The sequence below is a fragment of the Cyanistes caeruleus genome, chromosome 2, assembly GCF_971803275.1.
Source record: "Cyanistes caeruleus chromosome 2, bCyaCae1.hap1.1, whole genome shotgun sequence".
In the NCBI taxonomy this organism is placed as follows: domain Eukaryota; kingdom Metazoa; phylum Chordata; class Aves; order Passeriformes; family Paridae; genus Cyanistes; species Cyanistes caeruleus.
The window spans coordinates 95998348-96020541 of NC_141702.1; the positions used below are offsets into that span (position 1 = coordinate 95998348).

Here is a 22194-nt window from a genome sequence, read left to right on the forward strand (position 1 = left end):
TTCCAGGTGCTACCAAATGAAGATACAAAGTGTTTGACAGTAACACCAACCTGAGAAGTTTAGATGGGCCAGTTCACTGAAGACTGCAATGCCCTGTAGCTTCTAGTACTGCTTTTGTGGACTGAGTCCTCTTGCCTACATTTCCTAAGCAGACTTCTGGTGTTCCAGTGTAAGGATCAATACCTCATGTCTCACTTTTCCCAATTTCTGAGTCTTCTCTCCTCATCCTCTTGTTATCTACTTGTAATTTAAACTCTCATGTAGTTCACCAATCTTCAGTCTTCTGACTACTCAATAGCCTACTGTAAAACAGGATGACAGTACCAATGTAGAAATTTAGTTTCCTGCAAAAAGGGCCAAGAGTCACAGAGTTTGTACACAAAGACACTTTAATGCAAATCAAATAGTACTGTTTCATTCTAAGGCGCTCCACATTCTCAAACACCCAACATTGAGCTTCCCAGTTTTACCATTCCACTGAGAAATTCACTTTTAGTCTAAACAACAGAAATTTTAGAAGACAACTGTTTAATTTTTCCTTTTTTTATTATTTTTATTTAATCAATGCTGTATTTCAGTACCAACTGTTAAATCTTTATGAGCAACAGGAGCATATTCTATGCAAATTTGTTGATCACTATATAGTACAACCTCAAAATTCTTATCCAAAACCCATGTATTCCAAAATTAGGTTTCCTCCCTCAACATGCAACATTTGAATAAAAAAGTCCTGACTTACTCCAAAAAAATCCACTATGCAGTTATATAAACTCAGATCTTTTGACAACCCCTCTGGCTTATGAAGACACAGGTTTATATAAAGATGCTTCAAAAGAAAATGAAAAATGAATATTATTTTGCTGAAATTTCCAAAGGATTCTAACAATTCCATTACCATAGCAGTACATATACATAAAGACATTGTGTCCAGTAATATAGTATTTCTGAAGGACTATAATTGTTCTCTGCAAAAGGCTGTGGCATATTATGCTGTGACTATATCAGAAACTACAGTGCAGCCATTCCATTTTATTTAAGCCTTCATAATTAGGAAAGTATCTCTGTTGAAATTATGTTTATTAAAAAAAATAAATCTTACTTTAGGTTACTAAAAAAGTGCACATTCTGTAAGTGCAGGCTCCATTTCACCATTTCTACTCCTTGTTTGTTCTACATTTCAGTTCCAATTCCCAGTTTTTCATAATATGCTGCAAGGTTTGGACTACAGAAACAAAGGCTATATTTGCCTTTAATCAAAACAGTAGCTTAAAAGATGTTCTCATATGACCAACACATTTCAGGCAATCTCAAGTATTTCAAAACTTTCTTTTTCCATCCTATAGGATCAAAACTTCCATCACTAAGTTGGGGCCTTTAAAAATAATCTGAAAACAGTATACACAATATTTCAAGAGAGCAGAGCAGCTATATAGTTGAAAATGGCAACACAGACATTTTAAACATTAAACAATCTTCCTACTTTCTATATGAGGCCACTGGACACAAAGAGATTGTGCATTTTGCATGGTTTTCTAGCCCCATATTTGTAAGTGGAGAGGCAAATTTTCAGAAGGATTTCTTATTTAGCTAACAGCAAAATAAATCATATTGCAAATGCAGCACTGTTGCTGCCTAGATTCTCTCACTCATATCATGGTAAGTACCAAACTTCTTGTCCTTGCTTACAAGGTTCATGTTTATACTCAGTGTCATTGTTGATGACTGATACATGTTGGCTGATTTTAAAATAAGTAACTCAGGAAGATTGATTAAAGAAGTACAGAGTTCTGATTTGTTGTGGATATACTGTTTCAATTTACACAGGAATGTGTCATCTTTTCTCACAGCCAGTAAAAAATATTTTAACTCAACAGAAAGCGTGGAATTGCATGATATTGTGATGAGAACTTTCACGATTTCTACAAAAAAACTAAATCGTTATGCCCAAACCCAGCAGGAGGAACAAGACTTCAGCGAATCTTCCATCCACGCTCTCAGCCAAAATTCACAGGTAAATCCTGCATCCATCTCTGGAGAACACCTCGAGGGACAGGCAAGATGAGGAGAGAGCAGGTAAGGGCTAAGGTGCAATGCATGGTGTGCAGTTTCTCTGTGCACTAGGAGTGTGGGAGAGAGGACATCTCAGTGCAGCTGCCTGCGGAACAGTTGAAGGACAGAAGTCATTCCAGCAATCCGTCTCCTCCATGCCTTACCCACCCCAAGGCCGGTCTGTTGCAATCTGGGAAATGGCTCTGCTGGGCAGAGGTGGAACATTATTTCCAGAGGAAGCACCTCAGCTTGAAGCCACACAGGATTCTTCTTTACCTTGGCTATTTGATGCAAAAGATACCAGTATCAGGCAGCCGGCTGCTGACAGGGAGCTGTGTTACCAGTCTCTCTCTCCTCAGATGGAAAGAAGAAAAAATGACTTCATAGCAGACTATTACGGATACTAACACTTTTGTCAAAAGCAGAAACACACAGAGATTTTACAAAACACTGTCTAGACACAGGAGCACACTGACTAAAAGAAATAATTTGAGTACAAGCTTAATAAGGCAGGGTAAAAAAATCTACCACCTTACAGCTAACAACACTTTGAAAATGAGTCTGCTGTGTGTGATATCACTGATGTCTGAGGACAACAAAGCTCGTTATGTTCATGTTTTTCATACTTTTAGTCAGATTGCTGAATAATCATGTTTTCTTTATTCTAATGGGTGAGGAAGCTATTATACAGAAGGTGTTTCCATATGTTGCAGTTAATAAAGGCAACTCTTAATAATAAGAGTAGATTGTCTCCACTCAGCTATCTGATAAAAAACCCTCATCCTGTTTAGAGGAAAAAGCAGTCCTGTGCCTAGAAGAGACTCCTAGGACTGCACATTTCAGTGGCTACTGGAAAGTATTGTAGGCAGATGAATCCCAGGTCTTCTCCAACTGAGTCTGAATCAATAACATTCACTAATATGTTCAGGGCACTAGGAGCAAGCACTTCATGTCATCAACCTCTCTTCATATCCACCCTTTTCTTGCTGGTGAAGGACAGTGGACAAGACCTGGATCCATCATTATAGGAAATCATCAGCAAGTCCCTTCAAGAGGTCAGGGTGCTTTCTTCTTTGAAGAAGAATCTGGATGACTGTCTTAGGAGCTCAAAATTGTACACAGAGTGTATGGCTAGTTTTAGGCTGAGATCACAGATGTTTCAGACTGAAACAATAAAATGCATAGGGGGAAATAATTTGGGGGGGGGGGTCACCCAGAAGAATGAGATGTCACATCTTTGTCTTTCTAACCACAAAGCTGGGTGCATGTCCACAACTGGATGAAAACCTCACATCTGTACTATACTGTAAGGGCTACCTAGTAGAGAGAGACAAATAAAAGTCTTGAAGCTCATCTCAGTTTCCTGTGATGTGTTCAGTGTCTGACCACATCTTCAAAAGCCATATGGAATCCAAACCTATTGAAGGACAACTTGCCTCAGACCACTGACTTATCCCAACTAGGTTCACACAGCAGTGCTACACACTGGTTTTCTCTGGATTTCAAAGTAGGGCAGAGATTGTTCACCTGTAAGTACCTGAGTAGAAAAAAAGACCTGCCTCTGTTGCCATTTCCACCTTCAGGGAGACTGACAGTTTCCTACAAGTAGTTTCAAAAGGCACATCATCTCTCCGTGGTAAGTATCCATCTGTAGCCTTACATTTATGAACTTCAAAGCATTCTGCAAGACATATTTTTATCCAGACATATAAAAATGTAGAAATTATTTTGTGGAGAGACATTACTAATAGGAAATAATCTATTTCTTCATGTTTTCTGGGAATGGTATTCTGCTGGTTTTCGCTATTCAGAATAGTTTTCAAGAAATGCAAAAAATACCCAGATAAATAGGCAGATGCTTTCAAATACAGAGACAGTGGGACCAGCTCCTACACATGCAACTAGTCCAGCTGGATGTTGACTGTCACAAATAATACTTTCCAGGATTTTAACCATATCTAATACGGCAAACATTTTCAAAATTGGCTACTAATTATGGGCATTTCCTAATTCAGTCTAAGTTTCAGAACTGCTGAACAATACCAGTCTTGTGGACATTCAGTTTAGAAAATCAAATCCAAGGTGGATTAAGCAAATACTGAAAAATACAAACACTCCAAATTTGCAGTTCTGTTTGAAAATGCAACCCCTCAAGGCTAAATCCTGCTTTAAAGACACAGCAATAATTTTGAAAGCTGCATATTTTTGTTGAGCCACTAGAAGGCATAGACAAATGTGATGGGTGGACTCTGCATCCATTCAGTGGAACCAGTGCAAACAGCCCCTCCCTGACCAGCCAACACTGATGTCTGGGAAAGGAGGGAATTCAAGATAGGCCTGTACAGTGAACCAGAAGTAGCCCTTGCAGAAATGAGGGAAAACAAGGGCTGCTGTTGGATCCTGCCCAGAACACAGAACCCAGCCACAATACGTCCACACAATGTTTCTATCTCAGAGATGTGGGAAGTCCTGTTATGTCTGCATTCACAATTAAACATGATTTTGACATTATTAGGGTGCTGATGCTGTTATATCTTCAGTGTATGATGGATCCTGGCTCTGTTCGGGCCTGCCTATTGTTCATGAGAGACTTTGTCTTTGCAATGATCGGAGAACAAGGTGTTCTGGAAGCTCTTTTCAGCTGTGATCTGGTGAACTTCTTACGGATTTTTCTGTAAGGAGGGAAGGAGGAAAGGAGGGAAGGAAGAGAGAGACAACAGAAAAGATAAATCTCAGTCTTTAACAGAAGAGTGCACAAGAGCCAATAACAAACATAACAAATACTCTTACCAGAGCAGGAAGGCTAGTTCATGGAAAAGAGACTTGCAGTCAACAAGAGTCATCCCTGTCCATCACCTGATGATTCAGAGTTGTCTGATAATGATTCATCGAAAAGTGAATTGGTGTTAGATAATACTTGAATAATAATATTTAATTACATGAAATCTTGGGCCAGAATGCCCAGGTAGTGAATCCTTACATCTGATATCGATACTGGAATAAAGGACCACAGAAGAAAGGACCATGTTAGCACCCTATAAATGTGCTACCTCTGTAAAAGTGGGAGTAATTGTTTTTGTTTACACTGTACCATTTCTACAGATAGCACATGACCCAGAGCTCTGGGCATTTGCACTAGTGCCATTCAGATGCAGTAAATTCACTTTCATTTTTGACTTTCAGCTGATGAATGAAACATATTAACTGCAGGTGGCCATGATGTTTGTATTGCAATCCTAAATATCCAAGGATAGTTAATTTTGAAGCATAAATCCTTGCTATGTTTCCACTGCTCTGTCTCTACTATTAGAAATCAATAACCACAGTGCTGAGGGTATCCAGGGTATGGTGTCAGAAAACAGAAAAGGTACACACAGAGTATGCCAAAAACCATCTTCATTGGCAGAGACCTGAACATTAGATGCTGCTGGAAAATGACCTGTTTTCTGAATTTACTCATGAATCCCAGCCTTTGTTTAGGCAGTTTTATAAATTACAGGGATTTTGAGCTTATGGAAATGAATTGAAGCAAACTGGGACCTCTAATACTTAATGAGAACAGGCTTTCAAGTTTGGACTTTTTGACTTGAAAATGTGACCTGCAGTCTACAGGGTGATGAGGTGCCTACCTGCATCAAGGTTCTGAGATGGTAACTGAAGGAGTGGATTTTCCCTTTCATCTAAGTGGGCTGTTACCTCTGAAACTGAAAAATGGTGGCACGTGATATTGAAAACACATGATCAGCTGTAAATAAATTATATTGAATTCTAAAATAACAATTTGCATATTAAATTTCAAATACTAGTCTGTTACCAGTTAGCTACAGGTTGGGTGTTCTCCAGGGATGTATGCTTCCACGTTAGCTAACTGGGCCACAAAAGAGAACATAAGGGGGAAAATAACAAACAGACAAAAAGAAGAATAATATTCTCTGCTATTAGAGGTTAAAGGGAGTCTGGAAAATACATCTCTTTTGGTTAATATATTTTAAAGGTTCAGAGATGTATTCCTTTTTAAAAGAAGGATGTCTTCATGGCCTGGAATACCAAATTAGGGTTTAGCACCATTCAGCAATAAGCACAATAGAAGAAAAGGAATCACCAGAAAGTTAGGTTTCACAATCCCACTGAGAAAAAAATCTTACTGTTTGAGTGTTCACTTTATATGGTCATCTTAAATTAGGCCAAAAAAAGATATTAAGTTGATTGCAAAGATATTGCATACCTTCCAGAACAGTAAGACCATAGAAATGTAATCTCAGACTGGCAGAAATGTGTCTATCTAAAAGAACAAGAGAGCTGGGTTTTATAAATTCATGTCACTAGACAATAGCTATTACCCACATAGATTACTAATGGAGATCATCTCAGAAAAACCTTACAGAACTGGATCCTTTTTGATATATTTGCTTGCAAAACTTTGCATTTATTTTCAAAAGGTATGTGGTCATTAATCATTTGAGAAGCCCAAGGTTCAAATAATATCTGATAATTGTTTACCTTTCTGAATTTTTAATAAGGCAATTTGATAAACCACCAAGAGGTTCCTGCTCATGAAAGTAATTAGCAGCTGACACTACATGTAAGGACAGTAAGGGATTTGAGATTACAATTCATAGTTATTCCCATTAAACACTGGTTCCAAACCAGCACAAAGAAAGGCAGAACAAAAAGGTCATCACATTATTATATCATGCAAGTCACAAACAGGGTCAACTCTTCCCTGAGTATAAATGAAACTAGCTCTATATGCTCTGTCAGAAAAAAATAATCTAGTATGTACTCTTAAAAGGCAATCCAGCACTTCTGTTTAAACAGGATTGTGAAAATGCTTCCAGAAATTATCTTTCTGGGATACAGCTTTTCAGAAATAAAACTGGAAGAATGGAAATTTCCACTGACTGCATTACATGCTATATTTAAACAATCATTTCTCTAAAAGCCAAAACTGTTCTTTTTACTGCAAATATTATAGAAGGTGAAGGGACAGGATTCTTTACATTGAAGAATTTAGCATCTAAATAAAGTCTAGCTTTTTGAGAGGCATTCATCAGGTTTTATAGTCCTTCATAGTCTTTTTAACACCTAAATATGCAGGTTGCAATAATAGCTGACAAAAGACAGGATATTTAAAGATAAAGTTGCTGTCACCCTTTCACTCAAAGCACTTTGCCCTCTCCCAAAGATACAGTGAACTAAGGGCAGAGTCAATTTTAATGCTCAATTTCCTGTCCCTCTTTCAGTTAACACCAGCCATATGTTTTAATTACATAAAGCTTTTATCTGGCAATGGCAATAAATGGCTTTAATATCTGTATCGTTGGTAACATCCTTTGTAGTTGTTAGGACAGATTAATTGCCATTTTCCATGTTTTTTTTCCTTTGACTTCTGTACTAGTTCTTTAAGCATGATGCATTACAGGCTTGAAATGCAAAGTCAAAAGCACTTTAAAGCCTTTGCTTTGTATTTCTAGCCTTCTTGAGACCAAAGGTATGAGAATTAACTATTTAACTTATCAGTATATAAAGCCCATTGTGCTCATTTTTAAGTCAAATGATGCAGTGATGCACTGGTGCAATGTATGCAATATATTGAGGATATATATTGCAATATATATGTGGAGCAATAATATGCATTCTCTATGTCTGCATGACACTTAGTGAGTTCTCATGCAGATAAAGGTACACAAGACCCCTTGGCACATAGAGAAGTATGGAAATGTACATATGTCTTATTAAAGGTCTAGATGAAGACCTAATGTCTCTGTTCAAGTTTCATACACAGACTGGAACCTCGTGGGTAGAAATAATAGTTATGCTGTACAGGGCATTTATGCCATGCTTAAATTTAATCAGGCAAGTCATTATAATTAACCAACCCTTTCTCAGCATCCAAGTGTGTTCCATGTAACTCACCATCTGCTGAAGTGAAGCACAATCCTATATCATCTATTATGTCCAGATTTCTCAGGGATAGGATAACTGGGAGCAAAATTCCACATTTGCAAAAGCTGACTCAAAGTTCCCTTCTCTAATTCTGCCACACACTAAAACAGCATCAATTTTAAACTCGAATAGAATAAAGAGAGGCCTCCAACTGGTGTTAGTCAAGAATGTGTTTTTAAACCTTTTCTAGTAGGACTGGAAGGCACTGCCTGCTTTAAGTTTGTTAATATAGAGTGTTACTGTGCTATATATAAACTGTTGTGCATCCGTCTTGCCTCCTCTGCATTGGACTCAGAGTTGTGATGACTACACTGACTTTGGTCTTATCAGCTGTACCAACAGTACTTAAGAAGCTGTAATAAATAAATACAAGTTATGGGAGAATTTTCTACAGTGAAAGGAATTAATTGCATGCCAAGGCCGGCTGATATTTCAGCAGATGACAAACCTTGTTTTGAAAGAAACATTTTCCTAGGAAGAGGAATTGCCCTCAACACACATGCACTTGTGAGATGTCCATAACTCTCCTTAAATCCAAGGTCCAGAATTTCTCTTGGTGCTCTGCTTCCACTAAAAATACACTAATGACCTAATACAAACCTAGCTACAGAGTTTGAAGCTGAAGGACACAGTTTTGTTTTCCTCACTCTCCCTAAATTAGTTTGATATTTTTGCCTGAGTCTTTTTTAGACTGATGCCATTTGAGCAACATCCTCATATGTAAGAACTGGTGCTGTGGCAATGTATTGTTATCCAATTGCTGGTAGCACAAGGAACACCCTCAGGTCAGCAGCAGGCATAAGAAAACTGATTTCCTGCACAATCATAGTTGAAGCTCCATGTAATCTCTCCATTGGGATGAAGTTTTCTGCCATGATTTTCCAAGTGTAAACAGCAACAAAAATGTGCTCAATGCATAAATACTGCCAGCACTGGCAGAATTTTGTGTTCTGGCACACAAATCATGTGTGAAACTTGCAATCAATCTAACCATAGAGCCATTCAGAAAGAAAACAAAGCTAAAAAATAAGAAAAAAACATATTCTAGAGAAATGTTTGTGAAGTTGCTGCTGCTCCAGGGCAACATAAATTTTGTGCAATGTAAATTTTCAGTGCAAATTCAAGGCCACTTAGGAAAAACAACTATTTAAAAGAATAACCATAATTCCTTGGTGGTTTTTAGATTAAATAATCACTTATTTCTCTGAGGGTTTCTTTTATCCAGAGGTACGTTTTAACTATTCAGTGGATTAAATTACAGGAGGGGATACTATCTTAGAAAGCTGATAGGCTTTTTATTAATTTCAACAGGCTTTTAAATATAGTGAAAGGCTAAAATGTGTTCAGTGCTGCTTGCTGAAAGAGAATATAACTAGGATGAAGCTGCAGGCACTGATTCTTAGAAATCTGATATGTTACTGACTGAAGGACTCACAGCACTTCCTACATTTCCACCTGTGTGCAAATGAGAAGTATTTTATTTAACCCTTTGGCTTGCTGCTTTAGACATTTTTTTCCCCTCAACACTTTCAGGATAAAGCTTTCCCATACTGCATTAAAAATTTAATCTAACCTCAACATGACAGAAACTAGTTAAAAATAGTTTTGGAAGGCAGAAGTGGGTTGACACTGATACACCTTTTAAAAACAAGGGCCTTAGGAAATGTTAATTTATAAAAACAAAATGGAAGACTTTAATAAGCATGGAACTATTGGAAAGCTGTTGCCATGAGCCACATAGTTACATTACAAAACCCATACAGATGGCAGATAGAGTGATATAACCTTTATGAGATTAAAGAGGTGCTGCTGTAGACATGCCAACAGTATTCAAATGTTTTAAGAGTTTATATTATTTTTCTCCTCCTAGCAAGGAAATGTTTTCCTTTGCTAGTGCTTATCTTCCAATATTTTATCAATATTTATGGAGCAAGACTGTTCTCCATGAATAATAACTCTGAGACACACCAGTTACAGATTACAGTGTCAGATCTTCCTAAGTAGCTTAAGATAATGTATTTTTTTTTAAATACTGCATCACCTTGCGGACTTCTCTGCTGTTTTGTGTTTTAAAGGAACAGCTTATAGCTACAATGCATATATACAAGGCCATTAATAATGGGGTGAAAGAATTTTCTCTATTGGGAGGAAAATTCCAGCTCATGGGTTTAAAGCACAGACTTCTGTGACTGTGTCATGCCTAACCTATTGTATGGCACAAGCCACCTCTGTTTCTTTCTACCTGCTGCTGATTTAAATCAAAATCACCTTGGAGCAGAAACCATCTCTTTATGTGCATTTCTAGAGTGCCTAGAACAACAGGTCCATCTACTATTGAAATATCTACTATTGAAATTATTTCTATCCAGTTCCAACAGACTTGTAACCTGAGCTACAGGACAGCTGCTCTGCACTTTATCTAAAATTCATTAGCCACCTCTTAGTTACCTTACCCTGCAGAGGCTGCAAGGCAGGAAGTCTGCTTTATCCAATAAAGGGTTGCTTAACCTCTCCTCTCGGGGAAGGAACACACAAGATCACTGCAGATGTGTCAATACACCAGCAGTCTGGGAATCCAGGGAGCCAGAAAGCTTTCCACAGCTCACAGGCACAAACACCAGCAGATTTCAAAGCAACTCCTTTATTCTTCTTAACTATAGCAGCAGGGTGAGGATGAATTCCTACTCTATCAGGAGGAATTTTCAAAACCATCTATTTATTCTGCAGCAGGACGGCCATTCCGTATATTGATTAAACATCACCTGCTATGAGATGAAGAAATTACCCACATGGCAGCATATAATTTTTCCTGAGACAAGCAAGAAACTGAAGAAAAAGTGCGTCAGAGAGAGCTGGCTAACACTGGAATACAATGTTGCTTTCAAGTATTCCCCAAACCTTGCATATTAACTCAAAATTCCTCCATTATATCATACTCTAAGACTACAAAAGGTACAGAACATACAACCTGTTTCTGGCCTTGGGCTACAAGCATTAAGTACCATTTCACCAGCAACATTAAATACTGCATTGAAAGCTTTCAAAACTATTGTGTCAACTAAATATGCTCATTTAAGTCCAAGATAACAGAAAACTCCCTATTATATTTTTCATAGGAAAAAAAAAAAAAAGAGATACTATACTTCCACAATATTATTAGTATTTTTGATTATTTCAGGGTATGCTTCATCTGAAGTTTTTTGGCCTGAACACTGTGCTTTATAATATTACAGCTTATTATAATATTACCTGAGGCTCAAAAAGATTGACAATATACTTCCTTTTTATCAATTATGCATATGCTTTTCCTGGAATAACATATGTACCAATAGGGCATATTTGGAGGAGGTTCTTGGCATCCTGGATACTTGCTATTAAGCAAGGGCTGAAAAATAAAAATTATTCAGTCTTACCAGAAACACTTGGAGAGCAAAAGTTTCCTCACAAGCCCATCCCCTGGGGCTCTGCTTCACACCATCAATCTCTTGCATAATCAGCATTTCTCTACGCACAGAAACTCCAGTGCAGATTATGGATTAGAAACCTGTAATGTGGCATCGACAGAGGAAAGCTTTGCCACAGAATGATTTGATGCTAACTTCTAAGGTCATTTTCATGTCAAAGGTTGAAGATTTTTGTAAATTTTTAAAGATATTTATGTGACTAAAGGTCTCTTCAGGTTCATTTTTTGCCACTCATCCTGCTCTCCACATTTATGGCCAGCACTTTTAACATCAGTATCTCTCAGTTCTTGCTGGACTGGCTAATTAAAAACTGCACAGCATCCTAAAGAGCAGGTGTACAGCAATATTACTCAGGCTTACAGACAAAATGGTTGAGTTAGAGGAAAGCTGAATTAAATTACTTGTCTGGTGTCTCACATCAAGCAAGAGGCAACCTCGGAATTTTAAAGTTTGGATCTCTGTTTTCTCCACAAGAAAAAAACTTGAATAGTATTTTGTCAAGTAAATGTTTTAGTCTCTACCCATAGCACAAGTTACAAAAACAGCCATTTGAGTCTCCTTAGATGTTTGACAAGAACTGTTAGTTATCTCTGTGATTGACTTTCACAGTCACAGTCAATATGTTCTCCATGGTATTTTATATTTAAAATGCCTATGTAGTTACTTATGCAAGGTTTTTCACAAAAAAAAGAGACCAACTAACACTTGTTTTTCCACAGCCTTACCTACATTTATGCCAGAGGGTCACAAGTTTTAAAAAAACACCAAATTATCAGGGAAAGTATTAAGAACGAATTATTAAATACATACATTGAAATATGGACTAATTCAGAATTAAATCCTCTATTTGTAATTTGAAATGAAGACTCTGATAGAGGACAACTTAGAAATCAAATTTAGTGGGCAGTTCTGTGTGAATTTTAAGACTGTGAGGATCACTGACACCATATTTTTTAATATATTCATCACGCTACAATTTTATAATCTTCTTTGCTATTTAACTTTAGCAACAGTGTTTTCACCACAGGACTTACATAGTTTCCCCACCTACGTGCACATTATTGCTGTGTATTTCTCTGCCTTCAGATGAAATAATTCTTAACTCTGTGTCCAGCTTCTATGAATTACTATTGCTCACATAAAATCATAAATCATAAAAAGTGAAAAATATCTCTGAACAGTGATATTGCACAGTATTTGAGGATTACAATAATCAATATCTAAGATCTAATGTGAGAAACTACGATGGCTTATGAATAGGAATGGTGAGAGTGGAATAACTTGAGCCTAAGCTGATGTTACTCTAGCCTCACTATAGGTAACAATTGTATAATTAATGTTGTCTCTATCTTTTCTTTGATATTTAAGTATGTTAGTCTGACAAGTTTGCATTTTTATTTTGCTTTGTATGTTTCCCAAGGCTTTGACAGAGAAATTGGCTTCCCATATAAAGATGCTTATTTATAGAAAAATTTCTTCTTGTTCAAAACCAAATTGGTTTTAACTCCCACAATAGAAGATGGCCAAATATTACAAGATGACACATTCCCACTGGGTATGTGGATTTAGGAAAAAGCTAAGCAGCAAGCTAACAAAAAGCTAAGCCCTAAGACTTTCAGTTAAAACATTCGATAAAGAGGATTGTGTTCAGCTACACCAAATCCTCTGTGCAAACACAAAAGACAGCTTCTGAAAGAAAAAAAAAAACAAACCTTTGAAATGGGCAACCATACTGCAGGAAACTAAAAATTTTTCAAGAACCATAAGAAAACAGGCTAAAAGAACTGCATGTAATCCCAATCTAACATCAGACATATAGGATGTATAGGGGATATGTGATGTACCCTAGCTGATGGACTGAGCTTTGCCGAACTGGGTCTGGAAGGTCCCGCAAAGGAAACAAGGTTTCTGGAAAAAGTGCTTATATAGGAGCTTCTCCACCCACATAGGTTTAAGACAGTCCTTAATGTATTTATCATCCCTGTATTTCATATAAATTGTTAAGATTTTCTTTCCCTCCCAAGTTTCCCAAGACAAACATTTTACAAAAAAGGTTCATTTTAGAAATTGTATTTCCGCTCCCAAATATAAAATTTTCTAGTTATTTCTGCAGCTGCCTGAATGTGAGAAAACATTTGTCACTGGCAGTGGAGAAGATTGCAAGTGGCTGAGTGACCCTTCTAAACGTGCCTTTGTTTTTTAGCCAAGTCATGTGAATTAACCACATACAAGCTCTGACCTAAGATGCTATTACAAAGCAAACTTTGGTATCTAAGCCACCCTGGAGAGGCAGCATATTTGAATTTCTGCTCACAACAGGTCAGGATCATTTCACAAGAGCCAAAGGTGTGACTTTTCAGGCAGCACTAACTAGGTCATTTACAGCCATCTGTTCCTAGCCTCAGCCTCCCTGCGGTCATCACCAAAGCTGTGTGCTAACTAATTTTCACCTGCTAATCACTGGAGACAGCTCTGAAACTAACAAATCATCCCATTTCAGTCAACAGCTTCTGGACTCCTGTAGGTGGCATTTCCATGAGACTTTATTACCAGTAAAGGTACAGAGTCTTCTCTGAAAGAAGGTCCCCTCTAAGGCTTCTGACCTGCTCCATGTGGAGCAGTGCTCTGAGGAACAAGAAGTCTTCATCTGATTCTTCAGGCAAAGAACAGGAGTTACCTGTTCTTTGCCTGTAAATATTCAAGCAAGCACTTAGGCATCTTCTTAATTTTGTGTTTGAGGAATTAAGTATTTAAATGCTTGGAGATCTAGACTTAAAAGACCTGCTTGACATATCATGGGAGGTCTGTGAGGAAGCAAGTATCTGAATTATGGTTTTCCAAGTCCTGGGAAAACACTCTAAACACTGCAACATCCTTCTACCACCATGTGGCTTTAAACAGGGCAAGTAGCTTACTGCACTGCCACTGAAACTCCATTTTAAACTGTGAGATCCATAGCTCTAAACCAGCACAACTGTATTTCATTTGCTCTGAAGACTGATAAAGCAAACCCCATAACAGTATGTGCTTTTCCAACCTCCCAGCTCTACCCAATGGCACAACCTACACTGAGCTCAGAGGCTTTTTTGTGAACATGTTTTCCTAGTATACAGCTATGATTCCTTAAGTTTAAAAAACAGTCACATTCTTCAAATGAGTTGTTTTAGTTCCACAGAATGAACCTGCTTTTAAAAACAAACATTTGCATTATCACAATGTTGCTTTGATTTAGTTATCACAGTGTTGCTTTGATTTAGTAGCTACTATAAAGGGTCCAACAGAAAAAATTCATGTAGTTAGATATTGAAAGAAAATGTCTTTAGACCCACGAAAGCTGCTCAATGAGAAATTAATGGTAAGAGAATATGCTCTAGTTTCTATACTGCTGCTTGTGATTCTGTATCACAGTACCTCAGCTGAGGTTCAGAAAAGATGTGAACAGTGCACAGCATTCATGAATAGACCACACAAAATAAGGTCGAAATAACACCTCACAGAAACTATTATGCTCTCTTATGAGCATATAACAGCTTTGAATGGAAGTTAACCAAGTAGGATGGCTCCTAAACCGTAGCAAGGACAGTTCCTCCCCGAATTCTTCACACACAGTATCGTCATGGTGACTGGAGAGAGCTGTCAGTTCACCTGGACTCAGATGTGGCCAATCAATAAGATATTTGCAATCCTATCAGTGGGGATTAAAGAGAATTCTAGGGGATATTTTCTGTAATCCCTGCTTTTCAGGATGTATAGCAACTACATAATACAACACAAGTAAAGGAGCCAGAAAATTACATCCTTAGAGGCTGATACAGATTTTTGTTAGGGAGCTGGTGCATCACATTCTCAGGCTTGCAGCTGATGCTCCACGAGCGCAGCCAGGCATCTTCTTGCAGCTGGTTACAGGACTGGGGTCTAAAGGCCATGCTGCCATGCAGGTAAGAAATGAAAATACACTTTGCCCAGGATCCAAATGTGGTGTATTTCAAAACCACAATCCCAATTCAAAGTGCCTCATCTTTATGAAAAGGAGAGGTCAAAAATATCTTTTTTTTTGTTTGTTTTGGCACACAAATATTTTTGCACAGTTGGGGCCAACTGGAAAAGAAAAAGTAAACATACCCATGGACATTTGTGTGATAGGAATTGCACGTGTGAAGAGGAAGAAAGAGGAGAACAGTTAGCACTGGAACTCTGGCTGGGATGTAGACCTGCAGCTCTGCACTGTGTATCAGACCCCCAGGCACTGAAGCCTTACTCCTCCAGTTTTCCCTTTTCTCCCGGCAGCGTGCTGCAACTCAAGCACTGCGTGTGACCTTGCCTAAGCCTAGATTAAAACACACGTGGGAGAAAGAGGGGGCAGGGGCAGGTCACCCACAGCTCTTAACTGGGGCTTTGGTTCTCGCCGGCTTTCAGTTTGTGTTTCAAGGCACGGGTTGGGGTTTCCACGGATGAAGCTGCGCTGCAGAGAGGGCCAGCAGCACGTGCAGGAGCACGAAGGGCGACGAGCACTAGCATGGCTCTCCCCACTTCTGCAAGAGAAGCAGACCACTGACAGCACAGCAAGACTCAGCATTCTGCAGAAGCTGGTTGTCAGCCTCACATTCTCTTCTTTCTCGACATGCAACTTCAGATTTTAAGCTTTTTTGTGTGTGCTATGAGACATGCATAAATAAAAATGAGTGGTACCAGGTAATTATCACAGCAATTGTGATATCCTTACGTAGCACCTCAACAAATCAAGGGAAGATTTTTCCTTTTGGAGACAGAACATGAAGTGAGGGAGAAGAAAATTGCCTATATAATGCTGCCACAGGGATGCCTCTCAAATAATTTTATCAGCAAAAAAAGGAAGCCATGTCTGCTGGTAACAGCTAAAGATCACGTTCTAATTTTAGCAGTTGCAGTTAACTCATTCCCAATGGAGTTGCACTTACCGTGAGAAGGTTTCTAACTGCTTCAGCACTGAAAGGAAACAAGCATTGAGTCATTCAACTGCAGATCTATATGCAAATATGCTTTTCGGCCCATGAAGGGAAAGCACATAGAATCCACTGCTATAACGCAGCCAAACATTTCCACACATTTCTTATAATGTAAATGCTGGAAAAAAAAAATAGTTCATTTACCAACCAGAGTTTTAGCTGTCCCTACACAAGTCTGACCATGGGCATGCACATGCACTCTGCTAGGGACAGAGCATGTGTATAGGAAACAGAGGCACACTGCATACCTAGAATTGGTAAGAAAAGTTTTAATCAACAGATATATTCCCCTTGACATTGAATGGTTCAACAGTAATATTATTACTTTTGCTCAAAGATTATGTTTATATCTTATATAACTCAAGATATATTAAGCTAATATATTACATTTTACTAACATTCTGAAGACTATAATATGAACTGTACAATTTTTTCAATTATTAACTCCCAGAATAGCAATTCTGTACAAAGAATTTAATTCCTCGCAAGATGGTAATTTTCTCTGTTGACCTCTAATTGGGCCTACAATAAAACCCACATCACACAAAAAACTTCCTAATAGCAAAGCTGATTTAGTACAAAGAAATTAATAAAATGCTTTTATATTCGGAGACTTCTGGCTTATCCTAAAGCATGCATGTAGTGCTAGGAGAAACCTAGCAACTAATATCTAAGGATATTAAAAAAAAGTAAGGACACTCTCTTGGTAAGCAGTGATAAATGTGAGGCTCTTTAGAGAGTGATTTTTTTCAATGAATTGTGTAAAAAGATTTGCACTTTTGAATAAAATCTTGAGCAAGCTATTTCACAGTAGGGAATGAGAAATTCTTTTTCATTCAAAAGATTAAAGAAAAATACAAAAATATCCAATCCAGTAAAAGTCAATGTAAAATTATGATGTAATGTTAAAAGGTAAGTGTTCTCAAACTGCCATGTGGTCTTCTGCCTAGATTAATCCCTGCTGTGAGCCTGTGACTGAACAGAGGCACGGAAATCCCATGGGAGCTGGTCTCACACGGGCATCAGGGAGGGCTTGGAATGGAGCTTGTCACTAGAGATGAAATAGCAGAACTGGGGACCTCCGTATTCATTGGCAAAACTCACTGAGCATGCTCACAGTATTCAAAAGGACATCCACATATACACATAGCAAAATGCATGAGGGTGATGCCTTCAAGGCACTCATATGCAGACAGATGGAAACACTCTGTCTCTTCCCCAAAGTGGCCGTGGGCTGTAATGACTGGGGCTCAGCTCCGTGTTAACGTGCAGCCCAGCTCTGCAGAGGCAGTCGGGCTGGGAAAGAGGGAAACACAAATGGGAGCTCTGCTGCCATTCTTCCCCAGATGTGCAGGTAATGGTAAACAATGGGGGAGGAAATGGCTTTCAAATAGCTAGAACTTAAAACAAAAACAAAGCTGAAATGTATGAGGATGTGCACTACAACAGATATAAAATACATTCCTGCTCTACTCAGAACGGCAGATTAGCAACTGAAAATATGTTCAACTTCAGATGCAAACTCCAGTCCTTGTATTTCCCATGATACACAAGCTCACACAAATTTTTAAGAATACCTGCAGGCATTGTTGAACTGTGCCCTGAGTGTAAAGAGAAGGGCACTGCCCTAAAATTCTAGGGTAACTCCAAGGGTTACCCTGGAAAGCTGAGGTGATATAAAATTACCATTGTTATTTTCATTGTTCTTAATATTTCAAATCTGTTGCTACAAATATCTCAAATATGTGAGCAATTAGATACAGAAGAGTTAACTTTACAGAAATAATACTGCTGCTTAAATTCAGAGAGGAAAAGGTGATTTAAAAAAAATATTATTACTAAAATTTCTTCTAGAATGGAGCAATATCTTATCTATTGATGGATAATAACATTGAGAATGCTCATACTCATCTTTGGTTTGATTAGCAGGAAATAGACTGGTACCTCCTTTAGTCTAGTCAATATTATTACTTCTTTTCTTTTTTCTCTGCAAATATCAACAATCTATTATAGTATAGGCTTTTTAGGATAAATTTATGTGAAAATTTACCCTCTAGACTCCCTACTTGGTGTTTTATAGAAATGTGCATAACAGTGCATCATAAACATTAATTCACTATACAAAGAAAAATATTCTAGAACAGAGAAATTAAAACAGTTGTGGACTATTGCAAACAAAACATGATACTGAAAAATCTTTCCCTTTTTGCAGGTTTAAATTATACAGAAAAATATTTTTCCTTTTGCTATAATTAGCAAGTTTCTCTCTCATATGCATTTTTAATGAACAAATTCACACAATAAAACAGTTTGGATCCTGATGGATCACAAAAAAAGTTCCATAAAGAACCAGTTGTGACCTTAAATGGGGTGATTATTTCTGAGCTGAGTATTCAGACTATGTTCAGAACTTAACAGCTGCTCCCTGGCAGCTCATTCTTAATTTGTTTCTTTTTTTTTTTTTTCCATTCTGTGTCAGGACTGGAAAAATTGCATGCTGCCTTTTCAAACATGTCCTCCAAAAACATCTCTTCCCATTGCAATTATACTGCACTCAATTTTGTCCTGGCAGTGCTGAGCTGCGTGATCTCCTATCAGAGGACAGGCTGGCTCTCAGGGACTGCAGTCTGTCTCCATCTGCCCTCAAAGAACAGAGCAGTTAATTGTTGTCTTGGACATCAGGGCATTCCTAGCTGCAGAACCAGGCAGTGCTTTCCACTTGGAGCTCTAAAGGCTGGAGAGCTTTCAGAGCCCGGAGGAGAACAAGCTACCCCATCCCTAAATAATCTTGGAGTAAAGGTGAAAGGAATCAAAGGAAAAAAATAGGAAGGAGACAGTACACGTGAGGGAAGGAGTCAGTGAGAATGGTATGAGGACAGGAAAATACAAAAAAAAAAAAAGAAATGGAAAACCTCTGTGAAAGACAAGGACCAGATCTCATGTGAAACAGAACTTCAAAGGATAAAAAGCATTCCCTGCTCCGCTGCTCCAGCAACTGTCAGTGATGCAACAGCACATGTTCAGGCACCTTTTTTGAGGAATATCAGTGAGGTCCAACTTCCCTGAGTTCCCCATACCAGAAGGTTTCAAATGTTACTTTAAACTGTTCATTATTTGAAGAAAAACAGCAGACACAGACCCCTGAGGACTATGACCCTTGCTTGTGTATCACCCTGGCCGCAGAGCCAGAAACAGCTCTGCTTTTTCCTGGCCTGGGTATGGGGTCTGAAGCCCTGGGAGTGGGAAGGGGGATTTCCTAGGATGAGAACAAGCAGAGCTATCACAGATGAGTGATTTTCAAAGCCAGGACTCATCCCACTACACTTCAATCACCTAAAATTTAAACATCTGGTCCAGGCAAGCTGTCTGGGCTGTCTCCGAGATCAGTGGAGAGATCACTGCCTGTGTAAGACTCTTCTCATCCTTTGACAGGCACTTCTCTATAACATTGGGAAAAAAATTAAATTGAAAATTCTAAAATTTCAAAATGTAATCAGTCTCACTTTCAGGATCAAATTTCTAGGGATTAATCTGAGATTACTAAAGTCTTTGTACCAAACAACTCCCAAAATGTCATCAGTCTGGGCTGGAATCAGAAGCTCATCAGCCTCTTATCACTCTCTGTCTAAATTGTTGCATTTCTCATAAAAAATCCAGAAAGTGCCATAATCAATTATGTCAAAATAACCACCAAATTATTATGTATGTGTAAGTAAACTATCACCTATATTAACTTTCCTAGCTGAATCTGCCATTAATGGGATTAAATGTGCATATTTTCCTTGCTTATCGCTATATTTGCATGTTCTTTCTCTTCCTGTTTTTATTATTTATATTTTTCTTCAACTACCAGCTTTTCTAGGCTTGTGAAATAATCACAGAAGTGAGGAACAGTCTGATGTTACTTGCTGTAAGATATTTAAGGTTTTTAAATAACAGGCCAAATAAGCACAGCTTACAAAAACAGACTGTAACTTCTTGTCTTTGTCTGAATTAAATCAAGGAAGGGCCAGACAGGGGAAGAAAAGAACAGAGGGACCTTCAGAAAACTAGTGACTCTTCCATGATACTGAGCTCTTTTGGGAAAGGCAAAAGCTCAATAAATTTTACCAATTAATCTGTAAATGAAAGGCTGAAGGAGATTATCATCTCAGTGGCTTTTAAAGGAAATTAACTTCTAGCCCGGAAAAGATGCTATCAGCTGTATATTTCTCCACCGTACACTATTTTCAAAGTTCTGAAAATTTTAGGGGATAACCTACACTGTAGAAGCATTTATATTTTCCTGGATGTGAAATTTTGAAGTTCTAGTCTTTGCCACAGACAAGTAGCACTATTCACTGAAACTATTAAACTATTGAAATAGCACTTATTAATGAAATACTGATAATATTAGTAGATAGCAGATGCAAAGTTTGCCATGTGCTAAACATGGCTCTTTGCTGTAATGCAACCTCAGATAATAATGTCAAAAACTGTTATTGAAATAGTGGATCAGTAACATGTATGCAGTGAAGCCTCATTCCCTGCTAAGATTTCATTTTTTCTTACCTGGTCTCTTCTGTAGCTATAAAGAAACCATCATCTGAAGCATCAAGCCAATTCTGCCTCTGTCTCTTGATCACTGGAATGGTGCTTGTCTTAATGGCACTTGCACTGGCTTGCAAGGCCTTACCATTAGTCATATGGATGTGGGGAGCAGCATGCTGAAATCATAATAAAAGGGAAAGGTGTTTGAAAATAAGCATAATTCCATTAACAAATTCTGCTGTAAAGGGCAGCCTACACACATCTCAAAACCTGGCTCATCCGCCTCAGTACCTGGGGGTAAGATAACAACCAGCCTGTGACCATTGACATGTTTTATGCATAGGTTTTAAAGCTCTGTAAAAACTAGATTAACTATTCCTAATGCCATTTTATACAAAAAGATATTGAAGCATGAGTCAATGCTATGAACTAAGCAATTCAGATACAGAAACCCATTGATTTTAGGAGTGAATTAACATTTTCTAAGAAAAAAACCCTAACATCTAAGCAATGAGACACAAGACCTATTTTTACGTGCAAGTATGGCATTAAACTAATTTCAATAATTTCATACTTCTCACTTTGTAGGTCCTTACTTTGTCTTTGTTTCTAAATAGAAGTCATTGAATAAGACAAGTGTTTTGGTCCTGCTGCTAACCTGAAAGGAAGAAGGAAAGCAAAGGTTTCTAACACCATGGTGCCATGGTTCTTAGGTTTACTCACTGGTCTTTATCTAGTTAGAGATGCTACCTGACCTGCATCTGCATTCATTTCATAGCTGATAACATCTAACTGAAAACGATGCATTAATTTTTCCACCAAACCTTTACCTGGAGTAATTCTGCAATGAGAGCAAGTAGTCAGGTCTAACAAGAGAAGCTGCATTCTGACACATGAGGAGAGAGTGAAAATGTTTTCTGTATCATCTGTAGGTAATGTTTTGGAAGAATTTACCATGACAAAAATATTAATCTTGGAAATCTTAATCTTGTTTCCCACATAATCGATTAACAGCAGGACTAGCTAACAACAACTGGACAAAGCCAGTTATGATAGAAGACATTATCCAAATATGAAAATTTGCTTACTTTATCTCACATGGATTCAGCATCATGTTTTCTTAGGAAGAAGTACTATTTTCTTGGTGAAATGATACCAGTATTCCACATTACTGATAGCATTTGTATAACATTCCTAAAATGCACCCAGTTCTGGACATT

The 22194-nt window shown here is 38.0% G+C and overlaps 1 protein-coding gene across 3 annotated transcripts in view; it reads right to left on the reverse strand.

Annotated features, from left to right (window-relative positions):
• Window positions 1-371: 371 nt before the first annotated feature.
• The window catches only part of MTA3 (metastasis associated 1 family member 3), a 132590-nt gene continuing 110767 nt past the window's right edge, over window positions 372-22194 (reverse strand). Inside the window, exons 18-20 of one of the 3 annotated variants that reach the window (XM_086878453.1) lie at window positions 20996-21150; window positions 16397-16424; window positions 372-4721 (exon numbers count right to left, since the gene is read on the reverse strand). In XM_086878453.1, the coding sequence (XP_086734579.1) occupies window positions 4710-4721; window positions 16397-16424; window positions 20996-21150 (195 nt within the window). In that variant the 3' untranslated portion in view covers window positions 372-4709. The remainder of the gene's footprint in view (window positions 4722-16396; window positions 16425-20995; window positions 21151-22194) is intronic. The other 2 variants (XM_086878452.1, XM_086878454.1) reach the window with 2 other exon arrangements.